At 48.7% G+C, this 18,875-nt stretch overlaps 1 protein-coding gene across 4 annotated transcripts in view; it reads right to left on the bottom strand.

Moving 5' to 3' along the window:
* Window positions 1–18,610, bottom strand: part of LOC8029880 (inverted formin-2) — a 47,971-nt gene extending 29,361 nt beyond the window's left edge. For 2 of the 4 annotated variants that reach the window (XM_040501301.2, XM_029991187.4), the window contains exons 1-2: window positions 18,128–18,475; window positions 5,959–6,074 (exon numbers count right to left, since the gene is read on the bottom strand). In XM_040501301.2, the coding sequence (XP_040357235.1) occupies window positions 5,959–6,074; window positions 18,128–18,464 (453 nt within the window). In that variant the 5' untranslated portion in view covers window positions 18,465–18,475. Of the gene's footprint in view, window positions 1–5,958; window positions 6,075–18,127 lie in introns of all 4 variants that reach the window. The other 2 variants (XM_040211351.3, XM_040211350.3) reach the window with 2 other exon arrangements.
* Between the last annotated feature and the right edge of the window lie 265 nt (window positions 18,611–18,875).

Consider the following 18,875-nt stretch of genomic DNA (forward strand, 5'->3'; position numbering starts at 1 on the left):
ACACACAAGATACTCAGAAAGACAAGAACACGCGCTGATGCTTGTCTTTCTGAGTATCTGGTGTGTGATTGTTTCTCTGCGCTGTCACCATAGAATATGGTCTATGTTGTATCGGCCAACGTTACTAGATCAACTCGGTTATGGAACTTCCCATAGACGCTGTACATTGGAGAGGGTCCGAAACTGTGTCCGATATTTTTGCAGCTAGGTGGCGCTGCCGGCGCATTATTCCACGCGTTTTCGTCTGCTACTGCTTTGCTGCTGCTTGCGAGTCCCGACTCCTCTCGAGGTTCAGCATGGTTTTTGGTTAATTTTTGCCCTTTCGCCAGTAAAAATTACAATTTGAGCATGAAAAGCGCTACGACCGTTTTGGCATACGCTTCGCATTATTGTGAAATGCCGCTGCCTTAGCTGTGCTCACAGCGCGAAGAGTTTCGAACAACCCAAATTCGTCGGCGCCACAATCCGGTGGCTACAATCAGGGCAAGTTTGTACATACTGTAATAGTAGATGTGCCGATGATTACCAACTGCACCAGAAACAATTTGAAAGTCGTCTGCTACTGTCAGATAAAGCGCCACGAACATCCGTAAGCTCAGTAGGCCAGATGCAATGGCCATGTACGATCTCTATGGCAACGGCCACAAGCACGCCGTCAATGATGATGATAGCGAATATTAATGCGGAGCGCGCGCCCTCTAACAGGCGCCACGCAAAGGGACCCCCCTCCGGAGCGGAGCTCCAGAACTGAGTTGGTTCTAATAACGTTGGTATCGGCAGCCCAGAAACACTAGCCTAGGCTAGTGTTTCTGGGCTACACACAGAGAAGTGAAGAAAACGAATTTTAAAGCGAAATTATAGATTCGAAAATTGCCTCTAGTGGCGGTCTCTGAAGCTCGGTTAGAATGCCGTCACGTCGTGAGTTCCTAAAAATCAGCGCCAGTTCGCGGCAGTATGACTCGCTCGAGGAGTTACTTAGTCCTGAATGTGACATGGCGGAGAACGCTCATAAGCTGATACTGCAGCTAAAGCTACAAACAGGAGCTATACTCTATTTCACCTTATGATGTACCGCAGGGAAGGCTACAAGAGCGAGCTCCTTGCTCTAGGGCACGTCTCGGCGGTACAAGCTCTCGTACACCAAGGGCTGCTGCCAACGCTATGAGCTCGCGCTTCTAGCCTTCGTTGCGGTACAGCATAAGGTGAAACGGAGTATGCCCGCGCTTCTGGCTTTGAGACAAGCATTTCTAGCGCGACCGCTCGTTCCGCCGAAGAACGCTTCAAAGCAGCGACCTCGAGCTCTAATGGTTGTGGCTACAGTTGTGGCACTGGCTGCAGTCTCAGCTTTACAGTGCTTCTGCAACGTGCCTTCCACACCATGACGATCGCCGTTCTTTGCAGACGCTATTTGGGATCTTGATCTGAAGATGCGGAGACCTGCACCCCGCCAGATCAAACATCCTCCTCCTCCTCCTCCTCCCCCCCCCCCCCCGAATGCGCTGTGAATAGTATGCTGAAATATGCCACCCAATGAAAAAATGAGACGCGGTGCGAAATGCGACAGTTTGTGTCTAGCGCCATTCACCTCCTAGACAAGCAACCGGAGTACGTTAAAACTTCACATACAGTTGCCGTAACCTGTACACTTTTCATGAGTAAAACTTAAGAGCTGTCGGCAAAAGTTTTCCGGAGAATATAAATGCGGGGTTGAGATTGACGTGTTTGACCCCCTTTCCAAAAAAGACGGAAAATTCAGCGCGAGGTTTCGCTGCGAGGCGTGCACCCCGTTTGGCACCCACTATTCTACCAAGGTAAGCTTTAATTTTATTGATATGCTTTGTTAGCTCCATGCAGACCAAATTTGAGTGATTTGTAGTTGCTTTTTTTAATTAAATAATTATTTACGTAACTGGATACGCGCGGGGCAAAGCGCAACAATCCGACATTCTATCACGCGCATGTCAATAACGCACTAGTCTCCTGGTTGCTCCTGGGCCATATTTTACTGCGAAAGCCTTAACTGTCTCATGGAGCAAGCTGACGTCATCAGTTGAAGCGCAAAACGGCACATGGTTTCCCGTTTCCTTCGGTTCCATTGGCTGGCGCGCGTCGACGGGGCTCCCATTGGCCGCTGCGCTCGTCAGTTTCCACGACCGCTCACCCCATGGCGCTGCGTGTCCATCAGCGCGCCGTTAACACGGAGCCTCCAAGGTCACCAGGGGAGCACACGCGCTGACCGGCGACGAAAAGTACGCAGCAGACGAACAAGGGAGCGGACGAGCGGCTTGCATGCTTTCGCATTTTCTCCCAGTGTCTAGGATTGTCCAAAGGTACAAAAAAAAATCACTCAGGGATTCATAGCGCAAAACCGACATGAACGAAGCTCTTCAAAGTGTCAAGCAACAGCGACATTCTTTTCGCATTGCTGCCACACTTTTTGACACGAAAGGATGCACTTTAAAGGCGAGCCAAACGACTCGGCAAATGTAAAAAGCAAAAGCTAAAAAGAAAAAAAAAAAAAAAAAACGGCTGCGACACAGAAGGCGCGTTTTTTCCGGCGTTTCAAGTTTCGAGAACATTTCTTCTGTACCTAAAGTAGGGCAGAAAAAGAGAACAAGCAGGCTGGAGAGCAGCGCTGTTTTAACGTCATGTCCCCACAAGGCAAAGCCGATGTTGACGAAAGCAAACAAAAACCGGCGTTCCACTGCCCTCTTCCCCCCCCCCCCCCCCCGGGCCCCCCCTCCCCCCCCCCCCCCCACACACACACACACACAAAAAAAAGATCGTGATTTCGAAGAGAAAGATTTTCAGTGATCCCCCGAAGATGCGCACAGTGTCCCAGCGTTCTGCAGAGCGTGCGATGCAGACCACAAGAGACTGGCAGTGCCTGGTATGCAAGGGACTTTGGAGCCAAGCAGCTCCGCATTTTGTATAAATCGAGAACATAGAATGCAAGGAATGGGTTCATGAAGAGTGCGTCGGAGCTCACAGAGTGCGTTTGGAGTGTTTTCATTATTACGAAAAGTGAACACATATCGCGTTTTTTTTAAGAGTGTCTCATGGTAGCCTACCGCGTCGTCTCATTTAGCCCCACAGGGCGGGGCAAAATGAGACATTGTGTGATTTTCAGATATTGTAGTTTTGCTGAATATTTCGTTTGCTTCAGTTAAGTAATATTTCCTGGGCATAAAGCCAAGACATCTAAGAACATATAAAACGAAAATAAAAATTACAATTGAAAAAGAAATTGTCTCATTTTTCCCCACCTTAGCGATGTGCGCGACCAAAAGCGTCGCTGCGGTCAGCTTTCCATGATTGGCCAAACCATGGGCATATGAGCATTGTCAGATTGTCAACTTTGACGGTGTTAGTTTCGGTTGCGATGGTTCCTAGTAGGGTGCCCTAGTTCCTAGCTTCCACTGTGCTTCTTAAACACACCACTGAAGTCGTCGTTGCACCTGGTGGTAAGTAGCCAGGATAACCACTGGTGACGTCACGGCGTGGTAAATCCCAGTCGTGACGTCGAGGATAGAAACCATAAGAGGGTGCCACTGAAACATCTCGGCGCTAATACATAATTTGAAGGTGTCGCCATTGCTAGGTACTGATGGTTATTTTTACTTACTGGTTTCCTCGACCTTCTACTTTTGCGATGTGAAACTAACACGGTGAATCAGACGCTCGTGGCACATATAAAATACCGGCATGGTCGCGAATGACGTTGGGGCAATGTTGGTGTGTGTCATTACGGGCAGGCGTACAGTCCTCGGATAGCACAACTAGGCGAGATTGTCACGCGTTGACGCCACCAAGCGGCAAGGGTCGCCACTACAGGTCCCTTGGCCGTGCATGAACTATTGACGTCACGAGAGCGATACGCACTGCGCTTCGCGATGGCCGACTTTAAAGCGAGCAGTAGAGAGCTCGAGCTCACGTCACTCCGATTCCGCGCCAGCGCTCATTTTTTAGCTTTAATGTGTTGCATGTTGCAACATAACCTCAAAGATACCAGTCTTTCGTTGAAAGGCCCAAGAAAACTAATTTTATGACACAGCAAGCTGCATCGGAGCAGCGCCGCTTTTTGGAATTCAACATTTTCCTTCATAGCTTTCCTCAACTCCCAAATCGCGCATTGTACCAAACCCTCGTTTGTGTACCCAGACACAGCCATTCTCCATCTAGAAGATTAGCCCGTCGCTCACAATTTGGACAGAAGTTGCTTTCCCCACCCCGTTCACCACTAAGCTGAAAGTGCCGTGGAAGTTACGTGCTCCTTGGGCCAGCCACACGCTCGTCACCCCACGGGTACTTCGAACGGCATGGCTGTAACGCGTTGACGTCATTGACACCACCACAACGCTGACAACGCCACCAACGGCAAAGCTCATAACCACGCCAGCCTTGCTACGTCACGAATGTGGAGAATCTTTTTTTTTCTGTTTTTGTTTGCGCCGTATAGACGCTTTGCAGCAGCTGTGCATGGGCGCCGCCATAACTGACCTTCAGTTTTTGTTTCCACTTATTACGTTTACTTCACTTCATTATTACCATAGCAGGCCAGGCTATTGCCATCTTAGATTTTATTCTGTCTTTCTCCACAGCATTGTGTTTTGTGGTGGCTCGTCCACACCAATTTCAGTGGCTCGGTATCTCGGTAAAGCAAGAGAAGGTCAGCAATGGCGGCTGTATTCTGGCGCGTGTGTAAAGCGTCTATATTCCATGACGCATCGCACTCTTCGAGCGCTTGCTCGGGTGCACCGTTTGGAACGAAAAATATAGCCAGTCGTTCAAAATACAAACGGGCGAATATCAATTACGGTTATTATCCGGCGTGCTTGATTCATTTCCGAACAAAATTTGAATATTTCAATTTTCGTTTCCGTACCCCTTCAGCGCTATTGCGTTAAAATGCCGCTCTAGCAGAATCAACATCAACCGATATAGACGCTTTACACACGCGCCAGATTGCAGCCGCCATTGCTGACCTTGTTTTGTCTTATGGAGAAAGCGAGCCACTGAAACGGGCGTTGACGAGCCTCCTGAAAGGCCCATGCTGGGTAGAAGGACGCAAGAGAATTTAGGATGGCAATAGCCTGGCCTGCTATGGTAATGATGAAGTTAAGAAAATCCAATAAGAGGAAAGAAAAACTGAAGGTCAGTTATGGCGGCGCCCATGCACAGCTGCTGCAAAGCGTCTTCGCTCTCTCACGCGCTGCAGAGCAACAAAGAAAAATTAGCATTTGGAACGAAACGGTCAGATGCCATCACCCTAAGCAAAGCGCGCAGGTGAAGGCACACTATAAAAGACAAGGCCGGCTCATGACGTCATCGTTTTTTTATTTATTTAATTCAAGTATCCTCAAGGTAATAATACAATGAAGAGGGGAGTGGACATCAAAATAATAATTACAATGTGATCATGTTAGAACTCTCTTAAACAGAACAATATCAGTAATATTGTCTATTGAGGCGGGAAGGTGGTTCCAATCCAACGATGTTTGGGGAATAAAAGAATATTGAAACAACGAAGTTTTAAAATTTGGCATACCGACTTTATGACTATGATCAATGCAAGCAGAGAGATAGAATGGTGGGATAATTAGTCTACGACGAAGGTCAGCATTTTGATGAAATATTTAATGGAAAAGACGCAAGCGAAAGATTTTACGGCGATGCGTTAGTGATGGCAGACCTAAAGAGGTTTTCATGCTAGAAACGCTGGCAGTGCGGTGATAGTTCGACATGATAAGTGCGGTGATAGTTCGACATGATTAGTGCATCCCCGACCCGCACTAAGTCGTCGCAAAGCGGAGACCCGTTCATCTTGGCGCCAACATGTTTTAGCGTCGACCGATCGTCGTGAGACGCTGCAAGACGCGCTGCGCGTTCATACTTATGACGCTACTTTGAGAGGGCAGGTGTAGGGTGGCCCTGTTTCCCAGTTGCAGGGGCACTCACCCTGACGTGCTCCAGGGCGTCCAGGGCCAGGTGCTGTCCCCCGGGCGCGTACACGACGATGGCCGAGAGCAGCTCGAGCACTTGCTTGCGCACCACCCGGTTCGGACTGGAGAGCGCTGCGCAGAGAGACGCACACCGTGCTCGCGGAAGCGCATTCCTATCGTGCACCATTCATCGTCCAAGTTAAAGTAAACTACACCCTAAAAAAAGGGTATCACTTTACACCCTTTTGTCCCATATAATGCACCCCAAAACTTTAGTTCGACAATGCAGCGCACTGTAGTCGAACAGACAGTCCAAATTTTACGAGGGGCTTGATAACGGTGCGATATAACTTATTAAATAGCTAAAGTACGTGTCAAAGACCACAGAAAGAAAGCACCGAGGTTTTGCAGTAACGCCAAAAAAAAAACGATTATTATTTTTTTTTTGTAGTCAGTAACACGTACATTAGATATTTTAATAAGTTGTACCTATCGGCTATCAATCCTCTCGTGAAAGTTAGTACCGTCCACGGTGGAAGATAAAACTCTTCAGGTGGGCAGGACAGCAGCAGCTCGTTCACCATGCTTAAACGAGTCTTCTTCTTTGTCCAGGTATGTGGAAGAAGGAATGATCATTGTTACCGAACCGATAATCGTTTTTTACTGCTGGTGTCTTGCCCACACCAATATGTGCATTTTTTTGAGTGTGTCAGAAACACTGTTCAGTCTTTGCTATGTTGTGGCGACGTTGAGGCCAATCCGGGTCCCATGAGCGATGTTCAGGCTAAGCAGTTTAGCCAAATGTATGATCTTTTACAGAGCTTGAATGCTCGCTCACTTCAGTTTGAACAGGGACAGGCAAGGCTGCTTACCAGTGTAAATGAAATAAAGGAAAACCAGAAACTTATGCAAGAAGAGGTGGCTGACATTAACAAAAGGTTGCATGTCGTTGAGACTAAAACAATCCTTCTTGAAACAAAACAGCAAGAATACGGTGTCGCCGGTCAAGCAGCTGATAGCTTACGGAGCGAAAACATCGCTCTGCGGGAGCGTCTTGATGATATGGAGGACCGGTCTCGTCGAAACAACGTTATCTTTTACGGTATTCCTGATCTTGCTTCAGAAACGTGGAGTGACGCTGAACAAGAGATAACAAGCCTGCTCTCCGAATGCTCCTTGCCTTCTATAAGCGGAACATTTGGTATAGAGCGCTCACATAGGCTAGGGGCATTTGCTGCGAACAAATGTCGCCCCATCATCGTACAGTTTTCTTCTTTCAAAACAAGGGATCTTATCTTATCTTGCAAAATGCAACTAAAAACGGTAGGCGTGACTGTCAGTGAAGATTTTTCTTTTGCTACTCGCCTGGCTAGGAGAAAACTAATAGAATTTGGCAAATCCCAAGGAAGTACTTTCAAACTGCGTTTCAACAAGCTTTATCAAAATAACAACTGCTATACGTACAACCCTCAAGAAGACCGAATATGTGTGTCAACCTCGTTCCAACGCTCTGAAAGAAATGTTAGCGTGCTTCCACTAATTTCAGCCCCCCTTTCTCAACCGTCCGGCTCCGCCTAGCGGTCCGAGAGGGGCGGGGGACCAGTTAATGTGCCAGTTGTTTTTTCTAACATTCGAAGTCTGATTAAAAAACGCGATGACTTATGCTCAGTGATTGACTCATGTGATGCTGGTTTGGTTGCGCTCACTGAAACTTGGCTTTCCTCTCAAGTTAAGGATTCTGAAATATTTCATTGTAGTAAAAGTTTTGATGTTTACCGGAATGACCGCAAGGAACGTTCTGGAGGCGGAGTTTTGATAGCAGCTGTGCCTGAACTTAAATCTTTTTTGATATACATAAAATCTGATCTTGAGATAATATGGGTAGGTCTTTCCATTGGACACAAAAAGCTAGTATTAGGCTGTTGCTATCGTCCTCCAACAGGATCAAATACTTTTGTTGAGCAACTTCATGATGCAATTAACCTTGTCCGTGTTCGCTTTCCAAACTTACCCATTTTTCTTATGGGCGACTTTAATTATCCCGGCATCATCTGGTCTGATTTAAGTTCTTCATCCCAAAACCCCTCAACTGAATGTAACCAGTTCTTAAATCTATGTTCTGATTTTAATCTTTCGCAAGTTGTAAGATTTCCGACAAGGACAACAGACTCCTCGGCGAACGTGCTCGACCTGATACTGACTGATACACCTGATTTAATTTCTGATATTTTATACCTTCCTGGTCTCAGTGATCACTCGTTGCTTAATTTTTCTTTTATAACTCCCGTGTGCCGTAATACAAAACAGATCAAACAAATTCGAGATTACAGGAGGGCCAACTACGCAGCGATTAATGAAGGTCTGTGCTGTTTTTTGGAGGACTTTTTGCCAGAGTTTTGCGAGCGTTCAGTTCAAACCAATTGGGACTTATATAAAAACAAAGCCATTTCTTTATTTAATGAGCACATTCCATTACGCTCAATTATAACAAACACACAGTCTCCATGGTTCACTCCTCAACTCCGAAGGCTCTCAAATAAAAAGAAACGTTTGTTCAGAAACGCAAAGCGCATTGACTCGGAGGAATACTGGCAACGTTATAATCTCGCAGCGAATGAATACAAAAAAGCAGTCGGGGAGGCTAAATATTACTTCTTTAATGAGTGCCTACCATCTATGCTAATTAATAACCCTAAACAGTTTTGGAGTGTAATGAATCCCAGTGTTGAGCGTTCCCTTTCACTTAGAAATGAGTCCGGTGAAATGTTTCCCAATTCACTGTGTTCAACTGTTCTCAATGACATGTTTTCTAGTGTATTTAATAATGTTACTGATTCATTTTGTCCATCATATCCTTCATATGACTTTTTTCCCATGAATCCAATTGTCATTGATGAGTATGGCATTTTAAAGATTATAGAGTCAACTAAACAATCATCGTCATCTGGTGTTGACAATATGAACTCAAAGTTTCTAAAGAATACAAAAGAATATACATCAATCATTTTGTCTAAACTATTTGAGCAATCTCTTTCACTAGGTCAGCTTCCAGACGACTGGAAAACTGGAAGGGTGATTCCACTGCACAAGACTGGAGACAAACATTCCCCTTCTAACTTTAGACCCATTTCACTCACAAGTATTTGTTGTAAAACGATGGAACATATAATTTATACTAATCTGGTTAATTTTCTTGAATCTAATTCATTCTTCAACGTTAACCAACACGGTTTTAGGAAATTTTTTTCATGCGAGACACAACTTGTAAGACTAACAAATGATTTCCATCGCGTTCTAGATCGTGGTTCACGAATTGACAGTGTTTTTCTTGACTTCTCCAAGGCGTTTGACAGGGTCTCTCATAACCTTCTTCTTCTTAAGCTTCACAAACTTAACATTGAACCGCATGTACTTTCGTGGATTCGCGCATTTCTAACTAATCGTTCACAGTTTGTAAGTTGTAATAATACCGACTCGTCCAAAGTTTCAGTAACGTCCGGAGTACCTCAGGGATCTGTGCTTGGCCATCTTCTCTTTCTCATTTACATTAATGACTTACCATTGAATGTAACATCTTCTATTTGTTTATTTGCAGATGATTGTGTTGTATACCGCGAAATTGTTAACAGTTCCGACATCTTACTTCTTCAAAATGATCTCGATTCCATCTCAAGTTGGTGTGACTCTTGGCACATGTCATTAAATGTCGACAAGTGTAAACACATGATAATTTCCAGGCGAGTTAACGATACTCCTTCCTATATCCTTAATAATATGACTTTAGAACGGGTTGACACTTACAAATATCTGGGCGTTCACATCACATCTAACCTCTCATGGGAATCGCATGTTAACCACGTCATTTCCAATGCCAACCGCATGCTTGGCTATCTAAAACGTAATTTTTTCCAGACCCCTTCGACTTTGAAACTCTTTTTCTATAAAACACTAGTCCGGCCAAAACTTGAGTACGCTTCTGCTGTTTGGGATCCTAACACTGAGAGCCTCGTCGGCGCCTTGGAGGCTGTCCAGAATAGATCTGTGCGTTTTATTCTTTCTAATTACCATCGTACATCAAGCGTAACCTCTATGAAAAAATGCCTATCCTTGCCAGCTCTTTCTTTACGCCGAAAGTTTTATCGATTAAGTTTATTTCAGAAAATATTTTTTCACAACCCTATACTTAAGACTGAACTCCTACTGGAGCCATCCTACATATCATCACGCAATGATCACATACATAAAGTCGAAATTCCACAGTGCCACACTAATACCTACTACAGATCATTCATACCTCGTACGTCTGCTGATTGGAATCACCTTTCCACATCCATCGCCACAATTGTTAATCCTGTTGATTTTAAAAAAGCTGTATCAATACTACTAGAAGTTGATTGTGATTTGAGTGTTCCATTAACTTGTACGTAATAATCCCACCCCCCTCTGTAATGCCTTCGGGCCCTGAGGGTACCAATAAATGAAATGAAATGAAATGAAAAGGTGAGGACAGCGCGCTCCTCGCGCAGTGCAGATAAAGTTCGCTTTTCACTCTCGCTCTCTTTCTCTCTCTCACTATGGTTTCAAGCGTGCCGGCAAATGACTCGTCGAGCCGTGGGCACGTACAAGACGGCTCGTGCCGCCTCATGCTCCACACGCGCAGAGCTCCAGCGAGGTTGCCGCTCGTGCAGAAAGACCACGGTGTACCGGGGTGTCATGGCAACGAGATAATTTTTTTCGCTCTCACACAGTTTCGCCGTTTGGCCGCCGGCGACACTGTCATCCGCGGGCACGGTGGCCGCGGAAGGATGCAGCCTTTCGGGTGCCCGTCGAACGAACACTATCCGATTTCTCGCGCCCCGCGTTCAGCCCCGCCGTGTCCTCACCTAAAGAGTGTATCTTACACCGTGGTACCGTCAGATCGACGCCAGTACGCTGTACGTCGAACTGAAGTTTCGGGGTGTATTATATGGGACAAAGGGTGTTAAGAATACACGTTCTTTTTTTTAGAGTGATAAGTCACTAAACAATCAGTGAGGCAGTACCGGTAGTACTGGCTTGTATATCAAATTACGTCTGTATTACTCAAATGTATTAAGGTCTATAACATAAATGACGTCTCCGAAAAACCTCGGTAGAATTTATTTTGGGATGAGTTTCAAGACGTGGTATACTTTTGACAGGCTGGATAGTTCGAACAAAGAATTGCTCCTTTATTATTCACTGCGCGTCAGAATTACACCGGTCGAAGACGCGTTCGAGGCGCCCGCGGGCGCCGCTCCCCTGCCCGCCGGATGACGTGGACCCGACCGGACTCGATGAGAGAACCGCGGAAAAGGAATGCGCCTCGTATCGGCCGTCGGGAAGATTACGGCGGCCACTCCACTTGGGCCCAGTCTCCGTCGGCCGCGCTCTCCACTTTCGTGCATGGGAGACTTCCCCCGATATCGGAGAATCGTTTCGAGCAACTCTGTCGCACAGCGTGTGTGTATGCCGTATCTTCTGGGCCGTAGTCAGCACGAGCAGTAAAAACCGGCACGGTGCTTACGAGCGAGTCCGCGTTTGCCCACGGAAGGCGTGGGCCCTGCAGAAACCAGATTAGCGTGAAATGGAGCTTCTGCGCATGCGCCGTGGTGACAACAAGGCTCCGGCAGCGGTGTGGCATTGCAGCCGCGTGGTGAGATGCAAATTTTGCACTTTGCATTATAGGGATTTTGCATCCCTATAATGCAAATTTTGTTTGAAAAAAAAAAAAAAAAGTTTTCCCAAGGTTGTTTGCACTTGGTGCACAGTTCGTGCCAAGTGCCTTGTCCACACGTAGAAGAATTCAGAAAAAATTTGCAAGCATTACCACCTTGACAAATGCCCGCCTTATTGTCACACGAATAAGTGTTATTGTGCATAAATTATTATTCCGAACATCCGTCACGTTTCGTCATAATAAACAATACAGAAAAAAGAAATCCATATATAGGGTTCGCACCTGTATGTAGATATAGACCGCATCCCAGAAAATTTAAACTTTTTAATATGTATATTCGGCGGTCTATATCCCGGAAGATAGGGTATACACGCCTGGAACATGGGTTTATGGGAACCCCCCCCCCCCCCCCAGGTCGTTTTCCAACACTGGTTAAGATACGGAAAAAAAAAGTGCTCGGCCTTTATCTGCCCCGATGTCTCGGTCGGACGAGGTCGTCAGATTAGGACTGGTACGAAACCGCGTCGAGCGCAAAGTAGCAGGATATACTCCGTTCCCCTTCAAGTCCGACAGCATCGTCGCTACGATCGGTTGTAGCCAATCGAAGAGCAGAGAAAGTGCGTCGTCACGGCGCTCGTCGCATTTGTGTTTTGGCGGTCCCTGCAGCTCAACCAATCTCGCGCGGTGAATGCCCCATGATTCTGCGCTTTTTTCTGTGCGTTGCGCGTGATCAGCAGGCGATAGCAATAGATTTACTGAAAGAGGGCGAGAGAAAAGAGGGAAAAGGGCTAACGGCGTTTTCTCCATTGCTGGTGCGTTAGAAAGAGTGAAACTCCTGGATGAGAGGGTTCGCCGGTGTTGGGTATGCATCGCCCGAACTTCGTTTGCGCTTTCTTCTCTGTTTTAAACCCCCGAACCTAACTAAACCCACGCGCTTCGATGGTGGCGGTCCCCCGGTCATTGGGACAGCATTGCTCGGTAGTAGAGTGCCAAAATATACACAGAAAGAGTCGAATACTGTCTCAAGACCTATGTAGCTTGCACGAAATCCGGCAACTGCGGCTGTGATGTCTTTAATTAAGCTGCATCGCTTTCCACATGACCCCGATCTCCGGCGGCAGTGGGTTGAGTCCGTAAACCGAAAAGACTTTTCCCCAACGCCATCCTCTCGACTGTGCTCGGAACATTTTGTGAATGGAGGGCGCACCGCACTTAACGCTGTACCGCCGATGAACATGGGGTACGCTCGCAAGGTGCGTGCAAGTTTTCTCGCGATAATCACTGTTTCAGCTTGTGACTCCTTGGAAGTGAATTTATCTTAATATTGATATACTGAAGTGGTGACACTGACTGGAATTTATCATCTACAACACTTAGTTAAAGGCTAATTTCCCCCGCCGGGTGTGGCTGGAAATTGTCGAAAAGTTAGTTCTCGGTTTTCCTGGATCGCGATATCCTGCGCGACACCAGAGAGCCACGGATCCATGTTGACCGTCAGAAAGCGACTAGATTCTTCTTATTTTCACAACTAGTAAATAATGTAGCTGGAAAGAAACCTTCAATTTCTGTTGCTGGAAGTTGAAACATGCACATGCATTGATTTCGAATCGTTGAATCATTGGTCGACTCGCTCCGGCAATAGGCCCATCTCGACATTGCTGTTTTCAGTTCTCGACAAAAGACACAGTCGTCGAGACGTGATCCTCAAATAAAACGTTTATAAACACCTTCAAACTGGAGTGAGCTGCCTTCGATCGTCCCACGATAAAACGGTAGACCGTTTTATCGTAGGTAGCGCCATTTTGAATACTGCAGCGCCATCCAGCGAGCGTCAGGTTCCGCGGCCATGCTGAGGGATTAGAAACGTTGGCGAAAGTGCTCTTGTGGGCGCCACTCCCGCGTTGGGTGTGCTAGTTGACTGCTCGAAAGTGCTAGTTGTTTTATTTAGGGTGCGTCTTGTGTTACCGTGTGCCGCGGATGTGGTTTCTCAACTCATTGAGAACGTTTGTTGCCCCGCATCCATGGTGTAATACGCCAAAACAACACGGACGAAAACGCATTTGGCGTATTACACCATGATGCAAAATATTACATATCGCATTACACTATGATTGAAGGATAGTGGGTATACCTCAATTCTAGCTGCCTTGAGGTCTACCCACTATCCTTCAATCAGAACCAATCAGAGCTCGGCGTTCTGACGTCACCACAACCCCTGTAAAAGAAGCAGACGATCGAGCTTCTAGTTGACATTAATTCCAATGACAAATTCTATATGGTGTGTGCAAAAAGCACGGTGGAAGCTAGAAGTTATCGCATTCCTAAAACTAACACCGCCCAAGTTGACAATCTGACGCTTCTCTTATTCCCGACAACGAAATCAGGGTCAAGACCACTAAAGACGCCGTAGTGAGCGTTTTTTCCAAACCGCGGAAAGCCTACCACAGCGAGGCTTTCGGTTGCCTATAGGGACCGGCAGCCATAATAACACTTAGTTGCACACGCAGCGCAAACAGGAGGAAGGCAGCGAGCGTGTGCAGGAGGCGGAGCATCCACTACAGGTCCTTAACCTGTCACCTCTATATATGTTGGAATAACGACTGCAGCGTTGACGCCACGCGCACAGCGAACGCGCCGCCGGGAAAAGTTCTGTCAGCTGTTCGCCAGATTGTCACGGTGATCCCTGAAAAGTTAACCGCTTTTCCACAAGGTACCTACAAGTGTCTAGCCAAGTTTGACGAGGCCTGGATAAGCGATAGCTCCGTGTTTTATTATGGGGTGGTAGCTGGTGTCACCTACTGGTTGTTGCGAATATAAGTGGCTTTTTTGGAAAAGTTCCCGAAAAGGGGAGACCCAAGAACGCGCGGTGCCGGGTTTTCGCGACGCAGCGCGGCATTTACTTGAGCTTAAGAAACACTGTTGCTCGTGGTACAGATATTGGGTAAGGTCAAACTAAATTAATCCTTGTTTCGAAAATTTCTAAATGTTTGGCTGTCTGAAGTGAAGACAAGCCTCGTTGAAATTTCCTTCCAAGTTCGAAAGAGGACGACAGGACTACGACAAACGATGAGGAAGAAGTGAGCAGTGAAAGGAAGGCAGTACACCTGCAGCATGGTTGACCAGCGTGTAAGAACTGTGTATAGCACCCTTATAAATTGGAAACCGTGTAATTCGGCTCCAGTGAAAATAGACCTATTACTAGATTAACCAAGCGTCGAGGAGAATGCTCAAAGTGTAATTCTACGCTCCGCGCGCGCTGGCCTTCCGCGTATAAAAGATTCGAAGTAAATAATCATAATAAGGTTTCGACGAACGCGCGTGCAAGGCAAATTTTGTTTTAGGCTTTTTGCTTTAAAACAGTTACTACTGCAGACGCCAGAACGTGCAGCGCGTCTAACTGCACTCGTAGCATGCACCTTGGTGCGTGGGAACTTTAGCAAAAGGTCTATTTGCGGCGAGATGTTTTAATAATAATTGGGTTGTGTGTGTGTTTATACAACTTGGTCTGCCTCACAGGGGCGACGAGTCTCCCAGCTGTAGATGAGAAATTTAGCCAGTGCGGTACAGCCGCTAGCCTGGGGTCTTTAACGTGCATCACGCAGTAGTGGTACACGACCGCACGCCGGTACGATGCTCATCCAGATCGAAACGGGCAGGGGTGGGGCTCGAACCCAGGATCCCTGGGTTCTGCAGCGCGAGCTTTCGCTCCACGTGCTCCGAGCTGGTGTGCGCTAGACCACTCGGCCACCGATCCCCCTGGCGAGATGTTTTAGTGGCGCCCTCCTATGGTTCCCTTTCGTGACGTCACTACCTTGCGAACAACAAGTTCGATGGTGTTTGTAAGGAGCATGGTGGAAGCTTGAAATCATTGCGCTCTTGAAGCAACGCTACCAACACCGTCGAAATTGAAGTTCTTCCATTCCTCTTATTTCCGTCGATGAGAAATCCTTTGCTGACGTCATAGTCAGCATTCGGCCAATCGCGGAAGGCCGACCACAGCGACGCTTTCGGTCGCGCACGTCGCCAGTTGGGACGCTGTCTGCTTCTGCGTGCTATCAACACCCGGCCGATTGAGTCAAGGCAATCCACTATACTATTCCAAAGGTGTACGTACCATACAGACAATCACCGCGGTCATTTAAGCTTAGTAATGGCCAAATCGAAAGACATATCTAAAAAAATACGGCGAGGTCATTGCTCGTGCTTTGATATTTAAGTGGGGTAAGGCAAAGCGAAAGCCTCCTGCACCATTCCTTGCTGACTAACGCGCCCGACATTGCAGCCACTACGACATATTCGTCCCAAAGCGAGCGACGCTCGCTCGCAGGGGCACCGCCATGTTTCCCTGCCGTCCTTACTCTGCCGTTCACGTGACCTAATATTCCCCCTCGTAGGGAAATGCCGTTAACTTTTTACCGCGGTTTAAGTTAACCAGCTTCGAGCAAACGGGCCCAAGTCGGTCACCGTGCCGTTTCTCGCGATAGGTAGCAAACAACTTTTAAAACAAGAAGGGGAGAGGTGAACGTGGAGCGCAAGTTCGTCTGCTTCTGTTGGAGGAGCTGTGGTGACGTCAGAAAGACGCGGAGCTTTGATTGGCTCTGATTGAAGGACAGTAGGTAGACCTCAGAGCAAGCTGCCTTGAAGTCTACCCACTATCCTTCAATCAGAGCCAATCAAAACTCGGCGTTCCGACGTCACCAGAACCCCTGCAAAAGAAGCAGACGAAATTGCGCTCCCCATACGCGGCAGACCAACACCACCTAAAAGACAAGGCCCGCGCCCATCCCTCCCAAACGTCATCAGTAGTTGACCCACGCAGCGCCGCCTATGCTCGCGTTAGCACCGCTGCCAGCACATCTTGCAGCGTCTCCCAAAGAGCGCGACGCTAACGCACGGAGTCGCCCGGACGCGCCTGCTACTTGCGGCGACTCTAGGCGAGCGTTGTGTGCCGCTTGCAGCGGGTCGGGGAAGCACCATAACGATGACGTCAAGCGCGGGCCTTCTCGACGATACGGGGCCGACCGACTGACCGACCCTGGTTCGAAGAGAGGCCGGCGGTCGGCACCGTCGAGTCTCCGCCTGGGGCTCCGGCCGCAGCCGTCTCCGAGCGATGGCTCACGAGTTCGCGTCAGTCGCAGCTGGGGCCCGTCATAAATCGCCAGCTGCGGCCGGCGCAGACTCTCGTTCGGGATCCCGAATTAAAAGCAGCGCGCACGAAGCGGCCTCGGCTGGTGACATTATACTCCGTCGGCTGGTTCGCACGATCTGCGTCGACCGCGTTGGGTTACCTTGCGGATCGTGCAGCTCAGCGCCTTCCTGTTGGCTCGTCGTACGTGTGGCCATAGCAACAGCTCGGCGCAAAGCTGTCTTAACGAGGCGCGAGTGGTCGCAGTCGCACTCGAACGCCACTGTATGAACGAGCCTCAAGTCCGACCTAAGCAAGCCGCCGCCACGACCCGATGGAACCTAAAGTCCCTTTACACTTCTTTTACGAGTAACGACAACCAATACAAATGACACAGCAGATTCCTCTGGAACAAAATGGCGGCGTTCAGTTCAAACCCTATGGTGTGCGCCGCCCATTCGATTCCTAAAACCTGCACCGTCATACAGTCGGCGCTTCGAAAAATGTCGCTACTTGGAGGAAGCTCTTATCCAGGGACTTTAATAGAATTGACCGAGTAGCGTCGAAAATGTAACGTGACGGCAATGGTCGCCTTTGTATGTTTGAAATGTGAAATCGCCGCGATCTCGAGATGCTTGTTGCGCATGATTGCTTTAGCCGGGGATAGGAGACACGCGAGGACGACGGGCGCCGTGACGACGCGCATTTTACGCTGCTTGTATGTCGGACCGGATTGCATCGGACGCGGTCTGACTTGGGGTGGAACGGAGTGCAGTCAGGTGCAGTGGCGCTGCCGCCGCGATCGTCGCGTAACACAAGGCACGGTCAAGGCCGTCGACGACGCCGAAAGGCGAACCGCGTTTTCCCTCCCCGAGCGACCTAGAAAGTTGTTTCGTAATCTCGCGGGGGTTACGCCTCGCCGTACTCACGTGGGGCAACCTGTCTAGCGCGCCGAGAGAGGCCCTGTCCCCCTCTCGACAAATTCCCCGCAGACCGCATCCGGCCAGCGCCACCGCCCGACTTTCTCGAACTGGTGCTCGAGTGTGAATTAGCGAGAAGAAAATCACGAGTGATTTATCAACCAACATTCCCCCCCTTCCCCCCCCCCCCTTTTTTTTTAAAGAATTTCATACACAAAGTACTCAAGCCAATAGTATAGGAGGTATTCATGCGCGGTTAAGTCATAGTCATCTATCGCCTGTCACGAACATTTGTAACGGTGGAAAATGATGACTCTGGCGAACCCTGGCTGTCAGCTCGCGCAGAACCGCACAGCATAAGGAGCACTTCCTAGGGCCGCCAACAAATACTCGGTGTGCAGCCCCTCCCAGAAACGTGGATAATGAACCGCAAGAGACTGACCGTGTGCGAGCTTGCGTGTGTAGCGGGGTTCCCGGACGATAAAGTCGAGACCCGCGCGTGCGTTCATCACGGCGCGCAGGCAGTCCACGCAGTGCACCTGGAGCAGGGTGTCCCTCAGAGACGCGGACCCGGAGCGCTCCAGGACCCCGAAGAGGGCCTCCAGACCCCCGAGGGACAGGAATCGCTCGAGCCAGGGCAGCGAAGCCCCCGTCAGGGACCTCCTAGCCCCGGCCACCTGGCTGGCACCCCCGTGCCGCAGCAGGGACACCACGGACTCCGGCTCGGCCCCCGTGCCGGGGGACAGCCGGTGGGCGAGACTCTGCCAGCGGCTGGACATCGCGCGCGCATTGCCAGAGACTCACTGGTTTGACGCGCGTAGTGCGCGTAGCTCGAGCCCTCTCCGTCTCCCGCGTGGCGCTGCTGCTGCGGCACGGACGGCGCGGCTGGCGCGCGCAGCGCGGTGCTGTTTCCTCGAGCGCACCTGCGGCTTCGCGCGCGAGTCGCCCTGCCGCGGACCTCGCTGGGCACCGGGTCGGACGCGTCGTGGTCGTGTCACTCGACGCGCCCGACCCAGATCCGGGTAAATGCGAACTTGTAAGTAAACGGCGTGGACGTCTCGGTTTGTCGTCCGCAATTAACGATATAGCTTTTATTATTATTATTATTATTTTTTTTCAGTTACACACGAAGTAATAACCTCATAGGACGGAGCACAGAACAGGATATTTTTCGACTGGCCACAAACAAG

The sequence above is a fragment of the Ixodes scapularis genome, unplaced genomic scaffold, assembly GCF_016920785.2.
Source record: "Ixodes scapularis isolate PalLabHiFi unplaced genomic scaffold, ASM1692078v2 PGA_scaffold13__105_contigs__length_92229423, whole genome shotgun sequence".
Classification (NCBI taxonomy): domain Eukaryota; kingdom Metazoa; phylum Arthropoda; class Arachnida; order Ixodida; family Ixodidae; genus Ixodes; species Ixodes scapularis.